Source organism: Buteo buteo, chromosome Z (genome assembly GCF_964188355.1).
Source record: "Buteo buteo chromosome Z, bButBut1.hap1.1, whole genome shotgun sequence".
Classification (NCBI taxonomy): Eukaryota; Metazoa; Chordata; class Aves; order Accipitriformes; family Accipitridae; genus Buteo; species Buteo buteo.
In genome coordinates this window covers 37,285,973-37,307,116 of record NC_134204.1, presented here as the reverse complement: position 1 = coordinate 37,307,116, position 21,144 = coordinate 37,285,973, and the positions used below count along the sequence as shown (strand labels likewise).

The 21,144-nt window shown below is 34.3% G+C and overlaps 1 protein-coding gene across 5 annotated transcripts in view; it reads right to left on the bottom strand.

Annotated features, from left to right (window-relative positions):
• CNTLN (centlein) overlaps positions 1-21,144 on the bottom strand; it is a 199,485-nt gene that overhangs the window by 26,476 nt on the left and 151,865 nt on the right. For all 5 annotated transcript variants that reach the window (XM_075021816.1, XM_075021817.1, XM_075021818.1 and 2 more), the window contains 5 exons: positions 8,771-8,935; positions 5,550-5,647; positions 3,708-3,834; positions 1,950-2,087; positions 1,403-1,588 (listed from right to left, as the gene is read on the bottom strand). In XM_075021816.1, coding sequence (XP_074877917.1) covers positions 1,403-1,588; positions 1,950-2,087; positions 3,708-3,834; positions 5,550-5,647; positions 8,771-8,935 — 714 coding nt within the window. The remainder of the gene's footprint in view (positions 1-1,402; positions 1,589-1,949; positions 2,088-3,707; positions 3,835-5,549; positions 5,648-8,770; positions 8,936-21,144) is intronic.

Sequence of the window (21,144 nt, the reverse complement as noted above, 5' to 3'; positions counted from 1 at the left end):
CTTAGAGGAAGCATTCTGTATTAGAAGAAAGCACATTTCCCCCATGAAACAGTTTGTTCAAGAACAGGCAAGATGTTTCTGAAACACGAGGCACAGTGATCAGATTTATACCACTTTCCCAAGGGTTACAAAACAAGGCAAACAGAAGATAGCTTTTATTTTAATCACAAACTTAAAAAATAAAGTAACCCTTCTTTTTAACTAACAGGCACATTTTTTTTCATGAAAATCAATCATCATTTTCACCTTAGATATTTTAGCTTATAAATTCTTTGAATTTAGGATTTTAAAGTGCATTCAACACTGTTCAGTCTTTTTTCATAGTGAAGTTGATGTGAATTTTACAACTGAACTGAACATGGGATGGTTCCAGGCCAATACCAGACATCTGAAAACCATCATATATTGACTTGCTAATCTGATGATGACAGAAAGAAGGTAGAATGCACAAGTAATTAAGTTACTAAATTTCAATCCACAGTGGAAAGTTATTCATGAAAGATAACTATATATGCCTTCTTTTTACAGTGCATCAAAATACCACTGCTCTTTACCTCGCATGCTATCAGACTTGCTCAAACATATCTGAAACCAGCTCATCTCTACAGAAACCCAAGAACAGTAGAGAAGTGGATCTGTTTCATGGGTTAGTAAGATATGACCTTGTCTGAAAGTAAGTATATAGTATATATGCTAAATTCAAGCTAGATATATACTGATTAGGCATTATAATTCTTAGTTACATAGTGGATATTTCAGAAAAATAAATAATATTTATATTTCAAATACTAAGTTACAAAACACAGATTAGTCCACTCTGTAGAAGTTCACACTGAAGTAGTATGATAAAGCGATCTGTATAACACCACAGACACAGTATTATTGTGTGATGCATTGTAGCAGATTAAGTATTTAACCAAAATAAGAAAACAATATTCTACATACTGCTTTTAAAACTGCTTTCAATTTTGCAATATAGAGGCTTCCTTATTTAATATTTCTGCCATAAAAAGCACATGCATGTAAAAAATCAGATAATTCATACTAATCAACAGATACAAATTATTTTCTTAAATGGGTTGGGAAATTTTCTTCTGCAGAGTAATCTGCTATACAACTAAGCACATTTTCTTGGGAAGAAGTACATGGCAGCCATATACAAAAAGGTGACCGATAAAAATTATAGAAGTCTTCAGAAGTCTAGGACAGACACCTAGAGAGAGACTCTTTCTCCCTGTTTAGACCAGTCCAGAGCTGACACCAGGCCAGTGCAGGAACTTCAGAGATTGTTCCAGAACAGGGAATGCACCAAAGATTAGCCTCATTTAATCTGTTACATTTTGCTTTCACTCAAGAATACCTTTATTTAGGTGAACACTCAAAAGGAAATCAAAACACAAACCTTCACAAATGTCATGAACTCTTCTATTTTGTCATTGGTAAGCAGCAGCTTCTTCTGTAGGGTCTCCAAAGCGTGTCCGCTCTGTTTAGCCAAGCCATGTAGTTGTTGAGATGCAGTAGTCTCAAGTTCAGTCATGGCACATTCGGTCTCAATCATTTTGCTCTCTAGGCTGGTAAGCTTGAGCTCCTGAAATACATCCGCAGAGAAACAGCAGTGATATGATAAAAGCTGATAGGCAGGTATGGTAGACCACAAACGAATGAACAAACCAACCTCACACGCAATGGTTAACATCACAGAACACTCTACTTGCAACACATAAAATGTAATTTCATGGGAAAAAGTAATTTCATTTTCAGTCATTACAGATGTTTTGGCATCTAAATTTCAGTGACGTGACCAAATTAAATGAGAGAAACACATTACTATTATTCTGCTCTTTTTTCCCTTTCTGTATTTAAAAAGTCTAAGCTGATGACCTTGCAACTTTTCATTTGAAAGTGAGATTTGAAAGTTACACAGTGGAGCTGTCACAACTCTAACATACCTTTTTCTCCAACTCATCTTTAGCCTTGTGATACATCTGCTCATACTGAGACTTCTCTTTTGTAGCTACATTAAGTCTTTGTTTCAGTGAGTCAATGGAAGTTTTTTTGTTTGAACAGTCTTCAGCCAGTGCCTTTACCTGAAATAATGAAAGGCCAAGAGCAACTGACTATTAAGATACAAAACTTAAAAATTAAAATCAAAACTAAGCTTACCTATATGGCATAAACATACCTGTACTATGTAAATAATTTGATTAAAGTACCTTTTTCTGAAATTACAGACTTTGATAAATCTCTCCTGCTTACCCAGTAGAGATCAGTTTGCACACAATCTTGTTACATAAAGTTTTGACCTGTATTAAGTGTAAAGAAAAGCTCTTCATTTGCAAAGCCATTTGTTTATATATTTTACTGTTATGGTGCATCTAAGAGGGAGCAAACCACAACTTCCACTAATTTCTTCTATCAGAGGTAAAAACATTAATTAAAACTCAGCTGAGAAAATGATAACTGTGTACAAGTTAATAGCCTATAAAGCCTCTTAGATAATTATTATCATTTTGCCATACAATGCAAACACTGATTTGGGGTAAAATGAAATAGACCAATGCTCCTAGAAAATCATTCAGCTCTCCTGACATTATTAATCACAAAGTTTTCCTGACAATATCAAGAAACAGGGAATTTCTTTGATCTTCTGCTGAAGATAATGTAGCATTTATCACGTTGATTTTCCACATGGAATAATCAAATTAATGTATGGAATTTGATTCTCTAGAATCTGAGAAATGCAGTGCTTAAAATACCCAAAGAACAGCGGTAAATTACATAATTCCATTCTAAATATTTCACCTAAAACCAAAATGAGGTATTTTTCTCATTCCATACTTTAGCTCCCTGGCTTACTTATGCTCCCACTCTCTGGCTGTGGATTTCTTAATAACACCTTATCTTTGGCATGGAGGGTAAGACAGTAGCTCTCCCTAGAGCTGAAAGTGCTATATGACTGCAAGCAGAGATAGCACTTTTGATACTCAGCAAGTACCCACATTGTAGGAAAACAGAAGCAAATTGGTAAATTGTTAATTTCAGGGTCAGATGCTGCATAACCTCACAGACAACAAAATATCATAATCTTTTTCTGGTATTAAAGGCCAAAGTGCAATACATTGCTTGGATAATATAGAAAGATGCCAAAACATATACAAGTTCTCCTAGCTTCAGTGAAATCATCCTAGAATTTTGCAGGAGAAAATAATTTGCTATAGAAATTAAGCTCTACCTACACAGACAGAATTACATTAAGCTAAGAACTGTGAATCATTTGTAACATTGCAGTAGAAAACAGATTAACATACTAAAGCATTTAACTACGATAGCCAGGAGAGGTGCATGGACTTCATTAGCATGTCATGTAAAATAACCCTAGTTTCAGGTCTACTGTATTTTATGAACTTACAGTGAATAAAACTAAATCTCACTACTTACAGAATATCCTTGCAATTCAGTGTTCTGAATACTTAATATTTAATTATACCTCTTATGAACATACATTAAATTATGCTGAATCCATCCAAGCTATCACCATATACTGATTTCATACAAATCACAGTGTAGGGAATTACACCCTTAAATTAACTGTATGTTGTTTGCTTAAAGCAATATATTGATTTAGTATGTACAGCGTGTTGAAATAACTTCTGTAAATCCACCAGCTTTTGCTTCTCCTAGAACTATCAATAGCAAGAAAGAAGTACCTTTCTCTCAAGACTTTCTAATGTTTCATTAGAGGTTTTCTCATTTTCTTGATTTGCTTTTAGACGAGACCTTAAGTCTTCTACCAAATGTCTTTTCATATTAAGGTCCCTCTCCAATCGAGAAATCCTAGAAGGGAAGAAGTCACACTGCATGTCACTGTTAGAAAATATTGTTAATATGCAACTATTTTAAACAACTAAAAAGTATAAATGCAGTAGACAAACTATCGCTCCTGTAGTTTTAGAATATTTTTTTAAATAAAAACTGATGCGATTCGTGCAATTTACCCTATTCTCAACCATTAAAACCAGTTTCAAGTCTCTTATTAAACAGACCTATTTCTAAATATGTAATTTATTTGTGATCTGCTTTTTGCTGTGATTTATGCTCTAACTTGTCTGATCTGAAATCATAGTAATTCTTCTCAAGCTATTATCAGAAAAAGGCAAAAAACCTGTTGAACACACAAAATTTAATTACTTTACTTTCTTTGATGTCTCAAGCAGGTATCACTCAAACACAATTTTGTACAAAATTATTTTCAAAAGAAAGTGGAAAGGGGAAGTCTCCTTTCAACCAACTAATACACAGATATACATGAAAAAATCTCTAGCCTATAATATGTCAGATAGGATAATAATTCTTAAAAACTGCAAAACCTAGAAATAACATCAGCATTTTTCAGAAACTTCTCACAAAAAGAAACTCTCACGTACTACAATGTAATCTCTGTTCAGTGAGAAAATTATGCCTTATATAATGCCTCCACCATTATGATACAAATTAATATTTTAAATATTAAGCAGTGCCTGAAATGTTCAGACTTCTGGATTTTTATTTTTTTTTTTTAGTGAAAGCAAAATGAATGATGGTAATATGTTTAGGAATACAACATTGTTGATACCATGTCAATAACATTAAAAAAAACCCAGGAAAACAGTGCATCTTAAAATTTCTTCCATCTATTTCACATTTATACTATTAATGTTATTTTGGTGATTATATCTTACAGTTTGTGAAAAAACAGTATCTATTTTATGAAGGAAGCATGATAACCAGTAACTATTTTAAAATTTATGGTGGAAAAATTAGGTTTCACTTTGAAACAGAAAATACACAAGGTACACAATTTAACAATTTTAAGAGTTCTCCATTTTTGAAATGAACTGATTTCAGATAACTAAACTGCATTCTTTCTACAAATAAAAAAATTAGAACGGTTAGAGGAGTGAAACTCTGGGACAGGCAAGCAATACAATAATAGCTTATGTTTATATAGTAATGTAATGAAAGAACAGTATTATATGAGTTCAAGAAGGTAGAATAAAAATCTCAGTTGCATACTTCACAACTATACATGTGAATTTCAAAATGAATAGAAAACCTTAATCAATTCAAATAAAAACAAATAAGACTGTCCTTTTGAACTTTTTATGAGTGTAAGACTGGATATTTAATCTTGTTTGAGCATCTGAACCTTGACATGTCTCTTAGCCCCTAGGCAAAGAATTACTGTATTTGAAAGACTATGTTTAACAGTGCTGAGGAATTCATTCAGGCTTACATCAAGGATGAAAAATTCTACTCCAGAGTCTGAGTTTTGATTTAAGGTATTCTTATTGCAATACAGATACTGTAGCTAGCTAATCACTCATCACTTTAAACAAAATGCAATTTTAGCATGTACTGCTCCAGTTTCAAAAAAAATCCCCTGTAACAGTCTGCAAGACTGCAATAAAAAGAAGAATAAAACATTGTCTTACAAAATCCATTTAAGAACAGTTAATTATACAGCTGCCACTGGGTGGCACCAAACACAATGGATAGAAGAGTGAACATACTTGGCGTGTAGCGCCCGAATCCGTTCTTCTTTTTCCTGGACTTCTTTTTTTAGTGACTTAATGGTGGCCGATTGCTTAGTGATTTCATTATTTGAACTCTACATTGAAAAAATATTAAAACATAAATAAAGCAGACTGAGTATTATTGCAGTCAACAGTGAATTTGTTCGAAATAATTAGCTGTGTAAACTTCCATGTGGTTTATGAATATTCTCAGAAATTGGCACAAAAGCAGCATTCTTACTTTCTAGCAACACTTAAGCAGAAGTACATTCTTTGGAAAATATGATCAAAATCAGTACTTTTCCATTGCTCTAAGAATGTATGATTAACACATGTTCCCCCCAAGATACCTGCAAGCCCAGTGCACCCATCAGGACCATACTTTCTCTTGCATAGCATGGTCAGCTGAAAAGGGAACAGAACAGAAATAAAACTGGATCTTCATCTGAACTACATCCTTGAATGGTATACTTCTACTTATATCATCCTAACTTTCAGGCATGTGTAATTCCAGTGAAGAATTACACAGTTGTTGGCCTTTCCTCATTGTATATAGTAGGAAGTAAAAAAACCCTTCAATTCCTCCATGCAAACACACAGATTATCTACCTAAGATGTAAATACAGAACAATTGAATCACTCTACAGAAATAAAAAACCAAAATTTAACTAAGTAGCCATCTTAGCAATCTGAGCATATGCAATTAATGCCATTGCTGAAAATGGCAGCTCAAACATACCGCATATAGAGATTTCAGAACTCCAAAAGGTATTGCCAAAAGATACATACGTGTTAAATGTAAGCACAACATATATGTGTGCATACATGCATGCAGGTTCAACTTCTGTACTAAAGCTTTTTACTCATTAGGTATAAACAATAAGCAAATAGATCAGACACGCTGTAAACAAGGATACTTCAGGAGAATTTCTCTGCTCAGTGCAGACTTGTAACACCTATTAACATTAATGGGAGTATTGTACATAACTCTGTGCACCTCAAGGGGAGTATATATTCTTGTGTGCATAGTTAGATGTAAAATATTGTTCTTAATAACTTGTCTAGTCTATTTACTATTATTATAATGTGAGGTATAACCAGAAAATTGTTAAAATGGTGTATGGTAGCAGAATATTCCTGAGACCTGTTTGTTGAGCTTGAGCTTCATTACCATGAAGCACAGCACCCAGTTACATGGTGTACACACCAGACACAAACTTGAATACTTAGATGGGCCTCTGCACGTGCTCAGAGGCAATGACATATGCTTATGGTATTTTGCTTCCAAACTCACCACCCACACTTAACACATTTCTTCCTATTTACAAAGATAAAAGGAGTCTTTATATACAACATAAACAAACATTGCAAAGATAGCTCTGAGAAAAAAAAATTAACAAACAAACCCAGGTATTTTGAGATTTTGAGCTATAAAGCTTTTGCTGCTTTCACATTCAGACATTTAGGGGAATAACTTTGTATCTCCTTTTTAAGTATGCTAGATAGCCTGGAGGAATAGTTGACAACTATTACCAATTTCTTCTGCTAAAAATGACTTGCAGGCCTTAAATTTTTGAAAAATTATTAGGTCAAAATAAGGCTAAGAATTTCAGTAACTTGATTTAAGTTGCTTTTGAGGCAATTATAGTCAAAACTCTCACCCAATTCAGCAACTAGTGAATTTAGTCTATTAATCTGCATTTGGGGTCACAGTCTATGTTTACTGTAAAATGTAGGTTTGCATACATAGCTTATTTTTTACATTAAAAATGTAGTATATCTTTAAGAAGGAATTAAAAGTCATGTTAGTATTTTTGACATCAGATTTATATATGCTTGCTATATGTTTCTTCTGCTGCAGAAACAAAAAAAGCTTTGATTTTTCAGCAATATATGTTGCAATTCACATGCACCAGACAAATAAAGTAGGCTTCTAGCATGAGTGTTACTCAGAGTATTTAAAAAATGAGGATTTTTTTTTTTTTTTTCTTACTTTCATAGAGAAATTGACTACTAGGTTTCTGGATAATGAGGACATAGATCTAAAAGGAACAACCCTAATTAACAGAAATTACCACTCACCAGCAACAGAAGCAGATTAGTCAAACCCAAATCTGAAATCAACACTCAAGAAGTCAGCATGTACGGTTTCAAGATCTCTTTCTCATAATTAAAGTAGATCAAATTATCACCTTTTCAGGGCTACTCCCTGCTGCCCTCATCTCTTCCTTAATGTGACCTACCTTTACTAATCCCTGAATTTAGATGTTACACGTTCAGTGTGGTATAGCCAAGATCTGTAATACCATGATTACCATCAACCGCTAAGAGGTCTGAGCACTACCTGCATCTCGTGCGCTAGTACAGCTAATCTAGGACTCAGAGCCAGAGCCAGCTATATCGCTCATATATGGCCTTTTCTTGTAGTTGAGCCTTTGGCAGCCAGCTTGCTAGTGTGCCATTTCTTCTAGCAGCAAGGAGCTATACCATTTTGACCTTTTCTTTTTCCTCAAATATTAAACAAAAATGATGGAAAAAAACAACTTTAAGACATTCTGTTGCACATATATTTCCTCCAGTGAGAAGAGAGGAAGAATTATTATATTCAAGCCAGGCCACCTCCTGAGAAAGCTCTCAGATAAATACAGTCCAGCACCTACATCATCCACATATAACAGAATCACTGGAGAATGAAAAATGAAATCAACAAGTTAGTATTTTCCTACCGGCTAATCTACAAAAAAACAAATATAAAAAGAATGACGTCTCTTTGAAGACAAGAATAGTAGTGACATACAGGTAACATAACACTGTTACATTACCTGAGCTGCCCCATCAGATCAAATTCTTTGCTCCCCTTTTACAGATAGCTATTGCTTACCTCCTTCTTAAAGGAAGAAAGGAATCAACACAATCCTCATTGCAGTAATTCCACAGCACTTTCCAACAGGATGCATTTAATCATTGTGTGAAACCCAGAAAGCCTCCCTGTCCAGCCTATTTGATCTGCAAGAATTGTTTTAATTGTAACTTTTAATTCTCTTGCTTATGACTACACATATATACTTAACACCAAAGCTTATCTAACACCCAAGTTGCTAATCATTGGCTAAGATAGATAAATAATATGCACGTGAGTATACATATATCTGCTTGACCCAGTTATGAAATACTGTTCATACGAATTATCCTCAGCACTAGATAATCTGTTCCGTCACCTTTAGTTTGCACTGCAGCTGTTTCATCTCTAAATCAGGGTTCTTTGAAGGAGATGGTATGGCATCACTCTTGCCAGCAGTATGAGACAGATGTTCTCTCAACTTCAATTTTCCTTGTAAATCTTCTTTCTCCTGTTGCCACTTGGCCAGGTTGGAGGTCAACACCTGTTTTACAAATAGAAGAAATAATCACAATTGCATCCTAAAAACATTTCTCCTTGATCATATGATGCTTCTCTGGTTCAGCTTTCAAGAGAAATGAAAGAAAATATATTATCTGTAATTATATTGCATAGCTGTTTGGTTGAATTCTTTAGCCCACACAAAGATCAAACCCAGCAGGAAAGAGAAATCAACTAGCATTAAAAACAAGGAATTTTTTTAAAAGGCAAGCTAATTCAATTTTGACTGTACACATTTCTATTTTTACCATGACAGGCAAAAAATTATCATACAAAATTGTAACAGTAGTTACTGTTGAAACCTGTTTACCTAGAGCCTCTCTGGGATTCAGCAATTATTTCTACACAGAGCATGAAGAAATATCAAGGTGTCTCAGACACCAATGTGTATTAAAGGTGGTTAAATGTCAAATCTGTTTTAATGGTGACCACTGTAAGCTCACTTGAATTGCTGTGTTGACAACTGCTATAAAACATACACCCTTCTCTTGGCTTTTGTTTTGATATTTGTAGGGCTTGTAGAGGTTAAAGCAAAGTGGACCAGCTGCACTAAATATCTTCTGGTTGGCTGGTCTTTACTCATGTTGTGTTATTTCTTCCCTTTCACATATATGCACCATAGCCAGAGAACCACATATTCCATAACCTTGACTCTAAGGCTGAGGTACTTAAGTGGTAAAAGCCAAGCTGGAGCAGGACAGGATAACAGATGTTAGTTGTTTATTCCACTGGGTAGGTCTTACCACCCTATGCTGCAGCCAAAACGCTTCTCATTTAGCAACATAAATGCTAAGTCCAATTAGCAGACGAAGCTTGTTAGGGATTTAGTTCAAATAAATAACATGCAAACAAACTCTCAGTCTTGTTGCACTTGATTGACAACTGACAAGACTTACTCAATCTTTGTAACAATATATTTCACAGTACTCCTTATAGAGCTTATCTTTTAAATAAAATATTTGTTTTAATTTAAATAATATTGAATGTTGTTCTGTGAAAAGGGGAACTGAAATAATCTTCATGCTAGTTAACTTCCACGAATCTGTAGTCAGCTGAAAGCCACCAATGGCCTAACAACTCTCTGCTTCTTAAGAGGGTAACTACAGTACTATCCTGTTTTTGCAAAGGAGATTGTAATACAGTACTTTACATAAGGAACAATTATACAAAATGGTATTGAAATCTCTCAAAGGGCAAAAAAACCTTTCTTTGCGAAGAACCTTTATAAGAAACTGGAGAAGAGTCTACAGCTTGAAATTACTAAATCTGTGCCTGATTATATGCTGGTACACAAAAAAACAGAGGTGAGAGAAAGTTAAAGATAGTGTTCTATTTCCAAGCATTTTATTATTTAACTAAAAAATAGATTTTTATACTGTTTGATGTTATTAGAAAAAACTTTTTATATATATGTGTTTATTATATATACATACACTTCCATACCGATCATCTGAAGATTACATATATACCCAAATAAAAGAAAAACTACTTATGGTCATGTTTATTCCCATTATGAATGACATGAGAATGCTTGTAGATGTTGCATTAGCTTAAAAAAATATCATGGATACAAGAAAAAGCATCCTGTATTTAAAGTCAAAACTCTAACAGTATTTCACACTTAAGTGCATTTATTAAAGCCAATGGGCAGTTTACATATGTATCTGAGGTAAGTACTGTTCTTAGTATAGGGGTTAATCTTTCCATTCTCTTCTGCATCTGCTGTCATTATTGAACACAAGATAAATAGTGTTAACGTATTTTCTAATTGGCTATTCCTTAATTTAATATATTATTCTCACAATTAATAGTCTGAGTAAAACACAAAATGAAGGCTTCTTTAATAAGCAACAACAGTAGTAGTAGAGAAAGATATAGTACAGAAAGATATAAGGATTAGGTTAATTTGTCCAGTATAGCCAATATTTCTACATGCGGAATTTCATGATTCAGTGTCTCTATAATAAATTATTCATAAAAAGAAAAGAAAAAAAATCATAGCTAGATCAATAGCTCTGATTAAAATTACAAATGCCCCCATATCTGCCCAAGATACCTTGTGACTCTCAGAAGTTTCTTAGGCTACTGCTGCCACCAAAATGCATCTAGTCTAAAACGCCATGATTGCAGCAGCCACATCCCCCCAAATGACAGCAAATATATTGAAAAAGAAAGGGCTTTCATGGGACAGGTAACAAAGAGGACAGTGCTACACTGGTTATAGAATTTACTTAAGTGAGGAGGCAGAAAAAAATTATTTAAAATATGAATGTACATAAATTCAGAAACAGCATCAGAACTACGAGGTTGAAGTGAAAGCAGTATATGATGTACAAGACAAACACCCCTCAACTTGCAAAAGCAGGTAAAGCCAGAGACACAGTTGCAATCAGACATATGAAGAAGGTTGTCTCTTAACAGCTCTGGACACAATGTAAATGGTGTTATAGGGTTGATAATTCTATTGCATCATTCTTCTACTTGCAATTTATTGAAAGGTTATGTGAAAATTCCATATAAATCTATGCAGGATGTGAAAAACAGCCCCCCTGTCCCAGCAAGGTATTTATGCCTAAAAGATATTCTTTGCATTTGTGTACTTAAGAAGCAAGTTCATTACCTTTTGTCCCTCACCACTTGCTAAGTTTTAGGTCAAGACTTTTCTTTTTTAGACACGGGGTAGGGGCGGGGGGGTAGGCAGGGGTGTGTGTGTGCTACCATGCACACAAATCCTGAGTGACAGAGTAAAACGGATTTACTCCAGGGGAAGAGGTCACCAGGATGAAAGGTAGAATCTTAAACACCATCTAGACCAGATGTTGGTAAAGGCAGGCTACCACTGTTCCTCCACGATGTAGCGGCCTTTGTCTGCTGCACCTCCTCCAGAGTGTTTTGGTTTAACAGATGTTTATAGATTCAATATTTTAACATCCACCTATCTTAATCTCCTTGCTCCTGGTATACCCATGACACTCTGTTCTGCTGTACACAAAGGGATAAGTGATGAAAATTTCAGTTTCTATGTAGTCAATGTAAAACTTCCAGTGACTCAGCAAGGCTTTTTACCATAATCCCTCTGCTCAGAAAGACAGCTACGTGGAAGGCCCAATGGATTAATGTAGGAAGCTCGTGGAATGGCCTATTGCTCCTTGGCATCACAACGAACCTCTGAGAAGCTTCTAGCTCAGTTTACAGCACAGTCATCCTCCTACTGCAACCGGCATGTATGAAAATGACACTTCTGTTGGTGGTGGCTGGTACTGCACTGCCACTGCTGTATGTGATCCCATGCATTTATATTTGCAGAATATATTATATGGCATGTACTTCCAGGCAAAATTATAAAATAGGATGTAAATCAGGTGTTCTTGAAACCCTTTTTAAGCAATGACACAACATTATTTTACTACACTTTTTGTAATCCAACTATAACTAATATAAATATCCTCAGATGTGTAAAAATCGTATTTGCTATGAGGCTTCCCATCCTAAAATCCTGGCAGATGAAAACATTACAATGTGCGTAGAGATGTCTATATGGAACCTGAAGTCAACATATTCCTTCTTCTTCTCTCTAAGAAACCTTGCTACAGTAGGTAATAAGATACATTTGCTATATGCATAGCTAATGTACCAAGTTCTGTTCTAAAATCTAACAGGCTGAAGGTTTTACATAGAATGATATTTTCTCACAGCTTTAGCTTGACCATGAAAAATATAAAAGATAAGCAGTACTTGTTGCACACATAAACCATGAAAGAACTTTACAAAACATATTTGCAGGCACTGAGTTAGGTATTTATGATTTTACACGCTCTATCAAATGTTATTATAACATAATGATAAACCTACTTACAATATCCAAGGCAAAATTTACTGAGTCAGTCCCACTAATCTTAACCCTGTTTTGTTCTCTTGAATCAAAACCTACCTCTGCCTGATGGGTCTCAGAAAAATAAGCTAAAATTAATAAAGGTGGTATGTAGCTATCTGAAAATATGAAAAGATATATACCAGACTATAAAGCCAACTGTGCTGCATACTTAATGTGGTCATATAGAGAAAAGGCAAATAACTCCAAATCCTCAGTGAAAGTTTTTTTCATGCAAGTGCTGTAAGTGGTTGATTACTTAGTATTCCAGACATGAAGACAAAATATGAAACAGAAGTCTTTGGTGGCTTAATATCCTATCCCTAAATTGAAACAAGGCCCACCAAAAGCAAGAAATAGTTCTAAAATGTGAAAGTTATTTGCTATTTATTCTTCTGAAATTTTAGTAAAAATTACTGTATCACTGAGTTATAATTTTTTTTTCAGCCAAATGCAGTTATCAGCAGCTGACTGTTTCACAAAATGTCAAGTAAATGAAGGTAATATAGAGGACTTTTTGCCAGTGCTTTAGCTAGTTGTTAGACTTCAGTAGCCTTTAGAGACCATTAAGTACCCTTTGGCTAATTGGCCAATGGTAGATTAATCCTCCTTTTATTCTAGCAGCACTATTTTAACACCCTTTGCACTCTGTCAGTGTAATATCTGAATGACAAAATAATATTGTGCATGAATAATAAGCAGAAAAGTTAAATTAACATTTCATGTTTCACATGCCATACCTATGTGTCAGGGAAAAAAAAAAAACAACTTCTTTTAAAGCCACTGACATTCAACTTTTTTAAACAATCTCATGTTGACATCTTACTGAAGTGAATCTTCCTAATTACTGCTAATTGCCTATCAAGAAAAAAAAAATCTTTCCTTGAAGTGCAGTTGTCTAGTATAGATGAACCCAGCTCCAATGTGCATAGTAAAGACAGCCATGACACTTGAGGTGTGCTACATTATTATGAGGTCATACTAAATATGGTTTGCAATGAACAAAGCAGCTTTTAAGGATGTTTAAGGCACTGAAAATGTCAATCTCTCATGAAGTGTTTAAATTAGTTCCCAGCAGAGAAATACAGATACCAGCATGCAGATAAGAGGTATATTTCTCATCTCAAGTATTTTACTGAAGACAAAATATACTTGCCCTATTGATAATGTCACTGTAACACATTTGCAGTTCATCAGCTTTACAAAAGCAATGTTTACACTGTTATCTACAAATGGCCCTTTCACACATACAAATTATAAATTCAGCTATTACTGGGAATACAGCTGTAATCACTAACAAAGACTTTTATCAAAGTCTTTGAATGTCTTCTTAATCATGTGCTAGTACTGATCAGAGTAATCATCATTTATAAAGGGCTATTTACTGTATACCACTTCATAAACAAATGTTTTACTTGTAATTTTAATTTAGCTATTTTATAGCTAATTTATAGCTCAATTTATTCTACAACTTATAAAAGCCTAATATTACAACATTTTATCTGGCTACAGCATCTTATGAAATAAAAAAATAATATCAATAAAATCAGAGCAGATAGGTCCACTTTAAATTTTGTTTTGTTTTGTCTTTTTTCCTTTTGTAAAGAATAATAATACCACATAGATCAAGACCAGAACACATACATCTATTCTAGAGAAACACACAAACACTCATGTATAAATGATTTGGACTAATATATTCTGGCCCAATTCTCCAAGAAATCATCTGCTGTTATAAACAGACAAGCCTGAATACAGAACTGCACACTGTGCAACCAATGATTTTTCAAATAAATTATGGAAATAAGAAAAAACTTAGTAATGATATAGGTAATTTTTTTAATATGATGAAAATGCTTCTAAAACATGTCATCTTTATAACGATAATGCTAGTTCAAAGATAAGGGTTTTGACCTGCAGCAATTCTATTTTAGCTTGCCTTTTCTATTGCTTTCATTTCATGTCTCTGTATGAGTAAATATTGCTGTAGCTTATGCCTAATTTGTGTACATATTAAGAACACTGTCTTGCTTTCGTACTAAAGCAGATGCAGCACTCCATCTGTCCTTGCAAATTTCAAAGTAATATAAGGACTATTAACTATGTATGTAACATTACTTATATAAGTAGTTTCATTATGATCAATTATATGATCACAACTATGTGCTTTAATTTTTGCAGGGACTGAGTTTCCAATGCGGAGATGCAACCTGCCAGAATATACAGATGTGAAGGACCTTGTCTGCAAGGCCTTAACATTTCCAGACAAAAATTACAGAACATAAAAAATTAATATTTCTTAAAAAGAAAAATATTTAAGATCACAGTATATTATACTATATCTTACATACGTAGTTTAATTTATTTGAAGTATTAATATCTACGCAGACACAACATGGTACATTCAAATAAGTTTTACTACAATTAAATTAAAAATGAAAATACAACTGGAGACATATCACAACACTGTCCCACTTGAAAATGTCTGAATGTTATAGCAAGCCAGTTGTGAAGATCGGGCTGAAGTCCAAAACCAATGTTTCTATGTACCCACCATTGCCATTTAAACAAATACAAGTTGACTTGGGTATTCCAACACTAACATGCCTGTGCACATCAAGTATTGCTATATACAAGCAAAGACTTCCATCTGATGCATAAAATTTGCCCCAAGATTTCCATGTCTTTCTACTTACTAGAGAATTTTCAATATAAGACATGGAATCCATGCAATATTTTACAGTTAGGACTAGGTTTTACTGCAAGATTTTTTGCAGGGTTACACAGTATTTATCTGATTTTCACCAAACACAAGAGTTGGGGCAAACTCATAAAGCTAGAAATTTGAATTTTTCATCTAGGGTCAGGGATAGTGCTTGCCATATTCCCCCTGCTTAATCTTAACACATCTAAGCACTGCAAATGAACTACTTGCATGAGAGCCAGTCAGGGAATTTCACAATCCCTACAACTCATTACGAATTTAACAGCAGCAATACTAAGTATTCATATGTTTCAGATAACACATACAAATATGCTGCACTAAAACTCATTGGGGGAAAAAATTAATAATGCTTCCATCTGTTTTCCGTATAGCTCACATAAAATAGAGAGAAACCAAAATGAAAATGCTATTTTAAAGACTGTTTTTAAACTTTTGATTTACGTGCTTATTTCTGAAGCATACAGCTTCATATCTTTAAAAATTACAATTATTTTTAAAAGAATATATAAGCAAGAAAGAAACAAAACAGCTGAAAGAATGGTGAAATATTAATTTAACCCGTCCTCATTTCCATCTGTTTTAAAGAGTGAACCATTTTCTATTGAAATACTTCCGCATCTCAAATATAAGTAGGCAGGAATTCTGTGCTTGTAGGGAAAGCTGTTCCATATCCCATACTCTGGCCTCCTCTTTCTGTATTGTTTTCATTTGCTTAAATCTCAACTTTTCAACTGTTAAAGACTATTTTCTGTCAACTTACAGAAAATGTGTCTGAAAGATACAAAGGTTTGAGGAAGTGATAGAAGTTATTTTGAGATAAAAATTACTAATAAATCAGAGGTATTCTTAGAAGTGGGTAGCAATATTCAAGGAACAAAATTTATAAAGATAGCTCTATATTTAATTTTATACAATTATTTAAACATCTAATTTATAACTGCTTCAGATATCAACAAAAGCTGAAAAAATGTCCTTAGAAGCTTGTTTTGATTTTTTTTTTTTTTTAATGTAGACAGCTGTGTAAAAGCAAAACATTTTAAGTGTAAACTGTTTTAACAAATTTAATTACTGGAAAAGTCCAATGTTCTCACAGAGCAGGACAAAAATACAAATCTGCAACAAAGAGTTGGGGAAAAAAAAAAAGGTAAAAAACCTGGAATTTTTCTAGTCACATAAAGGTGATACTGTACAAATATTAATGTATTATTTACATTTCTATATAAGAAAATAAAGGCATATTGCTAGCTACTTCTGAGAGGTATGAGGAAGCTGATGACAGATATTTTGGGGAGGATGCAAAGACAGGGATATTTTTCAAAACCATGAATTGCTTTTAAAAATTACCACTACAATGTAATGCATATAAATTAAAGTGGTAATTCATCCCTGGCTTCTTGCAAATGAACCCCCACAGTCTTATCTTTAATTTGTAATTTATGTTATCATTGGAACCCTTGCTAAAATTACAGGCATAAATGAACAGTTTAGGGTAAAGTACTCCTTACATTATATATTAAACAGCTGAAGGGACCATAACAAGAAAAAGCCATGTTTTCAGCCTAATGTATAAAATGAAATACACTTTTCCTTTATCATGGTTATGATCAATATTATGGCTCATTTGGGCAATCAATTATTTTCACATACATGAACAGTTTGAGGACAACATTGTAGTTGTGCCTAATCCCTGCAATACAATGTCCCAGCTTGAACCAGACCTACAGCTGCTGTCTCCTAGTACTTCCCTCATTCTCTTCTGCTTGCTTCACTGAGATAATAGACAAAGTCATACATTTCTCTTTGGTGGACATAATACCCTAAAGACCACAGGACTGCATTTGAATCTGTGAACGAACAGAAAACTGTGCACAAGCAGACCAGTTCAGCCACCAAAAAGTAAATCCTTTTCAGGTGCCTGCAAATCTTGTGAGACATGCTAGTCATACAGTCTCCATTGCTGAGACAGAAACTGAAGCTCTTGCGACATTAGGTATCAAAGGTAGCCTGGAGTGATAAAAAAATAAACCTGAACATGACACAAGCTATGGGAACAGTCCATGATTACCTCATTAATTGCCAATGAAACTGTAGGAGAGAAAATCAGATGGTGGAAAGCATTAGTAAGGAAGTATAAATATTCTTCTACCTCCTGTAGCAGTAACTGAGTCCACGAGGTCCAGGCACTTCAGGCAAACAAACATGGCTTCAAAACCACAAAAACTCTTCCCTTAGGGTTACAAGGAGAGTAATAGTGTCTGACTTCTGTAGGGATGCCAAATAATCCTGTGAGCCAGTACTCACTGTCTGCAACAACTGGGATCTAAGGCAGAGAAAAATGAGGACAATCCCAAGGAGGGAATGCTGTAGATAACCATTTTTAAAAAGAAATCTCAGGTGTAGTTCCCAGATACCATTTTTTTTGTCTCAGAAGTAGTCTTAGTTGTAACACTTTCCTTTTCTACTGTTGTTGAAGATTACCTAGTTCTTGACTCCTATTCCTTTATGCCTAGAGAGACCAAAAAGAAAAAAAAAAAATCAAACGCAGTCTGAAGGCTCATGCATCTTCCTTGGTAAAGTGATGAGAATGGCTGTACTCTTCTGGTTTGTACTCCTGGCTATGGATGTGTCTTTTGAAGTTTCTTCCTGTTGTGAAAGGGAGTAGCCAGGACAACAGAGCACAAGCATTAACTTTGAACATACAAGCTTAAACAAGGGATTGTGGGAATGAGAAAGAGTGAGATGCAAGCTCTAACAAAAATGCCAATTCCCTTTGTGTAATAAACTAGACAAAGAAATCTCAGTTAGGGATCGGTAAGAAAATAGGGTCAAACACAGGAAACTGAAGCTTTGCAGAAGACCTAACAGTGCTGAACTGGTGAAGGAGAAGATTGCCCTTCTGAAATCTGGAGGAGTTCAAAAGAATTCTAGGACCAAATATGTTTCTTTCTGACATTGTTCCCCCAAGGACAAGATGTGGGAGCTGTTGTTATGGTCCTGCTTTCTGATCACTGACACATCTTACTAGAAACCAATGAGTAATAAGCTGCATGGAGGAAAAGATGAACTTGGTGTCCAAGGAGTAAAAGTTTGCAAGGACTAGCTGCTAGCTCCATTGTTCAAAGTCTTCAGTATTAAGATATTTTTCCTGTGCTAGTTACCTAAACAAAGTCCTTCCATTTGAGAATGAGGAAAAAACCAAAATTGCTACAAGAGAAAGACTGGTAATAATGTCAAGAATACATTAAACTTAGCACATGTGCAAAAGAGTATAAGTAGATTACTCCTGAAAATTTTGGTTTAACTGCAGAGAATATTCTCCTGGCAGCCTTCTGTGCCCTCAGAGAGAAAATTTGCCTTATATCTGAATCACCTTTCTTGAAAACTTAAATCCATTCTCCTTAAAGGAGATGGAAGCACAAACTGACCACTAGCCCTTTTAAAAAATCTTTTATACATTAAGTGGTTATTACAGTCCTTCAGTCTTTAGCATTGATCTGTTATTTTATAGATTTCATTAATTACACTCCTTCAATCTTTTCTCATAGTTGACATGTTCAAAAATTCCTAGAATTCTTGTTCCTTTCTTCCAATATGTGTATTTTATGTGTGGTGCCCAAAACAAGACACAATATTTCACAGAGTGCCTTGACACTGCTAAATAGCAAAATAAATGTCCTCTCTGAAATTCTCTGTAAGAAATAATGCCTGACAAGCTGGCAATGGTTCTACTACGAGAAGCAGGAGATTTGACAAGCAGGTGGCCTTCATGCTATGAAATACCATCTTCATGTTACTGAGAAACACACCAGTATTTATCCAACCTGTGGACCTTCGCAAAATAAACACACATATCCATAAGCAAAAAAAACCCCAAACCGCCCCCCAAACCAATGAACTGTGATTTTGGCTTTTTCCACAACTCATGAGTTTGCATCTCACATATATCGATCTTGTAAAGGGAGGGATAACATGTAAAAATATATGCATCATGTATGCAAATATATTTTCATGACCAACAACAACTTTCCCCCTGTTGGCTTACCATACTTTTTATGTAGAAAGATGGGAAAACATTTTAAAAACTAGAGACTAAGTATATTTCAGTGGTCATTCACAAGTGATATTTCATTTAAATCTTGTTTTGGCCTTATGGAATTCAAACTACAGAAATTATCTTTCAGAAATAAAAGAAAATCCTGGTTATACTTAGGAAAAAATCCCAAGATAGCCAAACTCAAACCTTTAACTTCAATATAACCTGTTTCTTCTTACCTTATCTAGTAACTGATTTTTAAATCAAATTATCTAGAGACTTTTCTAAAGATGTAAATGTTGAAAATTGAAAAATGTTGGCAAGTATCACAATAATTATTTTTTTGTTTCATGGCTAACTTTCAAATTGTCACTGTTAGAACTGTTTCATAAACAGAAAATGAAAATTAAGAATTGCAGCTTTTTGTGTCTTTTTTTAGACTTTAAAACAACCTTTTTTTTTTAATAAGAAGGTGCAACATCCATTTGCAGATAACAGTGAGGCTATTGTTGAAACACTAGTTTTTAAAAATGTCTGGAAAAGTCGCACTTGACCATTTACAAACAGATAAATGGTAAATGGAATTTTGCTTTTTTTACCACTTTCCTTAGTTTGCATTTTTTACACGACATACTTTTCATACTAACAAAAATGCGCAGCCTTTTTCAATGATAATTTATAAAGAAAAAAACATAAATATCAGTATTTTGGCAGTTTTATGTCTAGAAACAGTCACACACCCTTTCTGACCGCTATTGCTTACTGAGATCGTAATGACAAACATGTAAATGCCACACATCTCTAAAGGCAAAATGAAGCAAGAAAAGTTAAATTCTTTAGAAAATATAGACACAGTTTCCTGGTTGGAGCTGTACAGGAACCATCATTTTCTTACAAACAGAACAGAAATCATAGACTTGCAATATTTAGATCACTTTCACCGACTTAAAATATTGTTCTCCCAAGTGACCTAACAAACCGAGTAAAATAGCAGTATGACTATATTGTACAGGGTGTTCATAGTAATAATCATACCTTCTTCAACACCTAATACAAAACACATACATTGTTTTAACAAATACCACTTGGCTGACCTAGAAGATAGGATGAAGGAATAAGAGTCACGTCCAATTCCTCATGGATTCTCAGCTTGGATCCTGTTTTTTGCACAGTTTACCTTATGAACATGATCCGAGTGACATTTCACAAATTCCTGGATAAATGTTGCTACACTCTGCCAGCAGAGAGACAGGCTGTGTCATGCACAGATCAATAATAGCACTGTGTTTCATCAGCCTCAAAATCAAAAGTGCTTCATCTGGCAAAAGCCATGGCCCTTGAGGATCTGACATATATAAACTGAATACCCTACACAGGATGCCTACTACAAAAGCTGCCAGTGTAAACACAAGTCTAGAGATACACAGTGAACATATGTAAATAAGAAAATATGTATTTGTATATATAAAGAAGTTTTTAACTCCTTTTTATGAAAAGTAAGAACAAATATCACAAAGCAGCAGCTGAATAATGCAACCAAGACTAAAATTTTACAATTCTTGA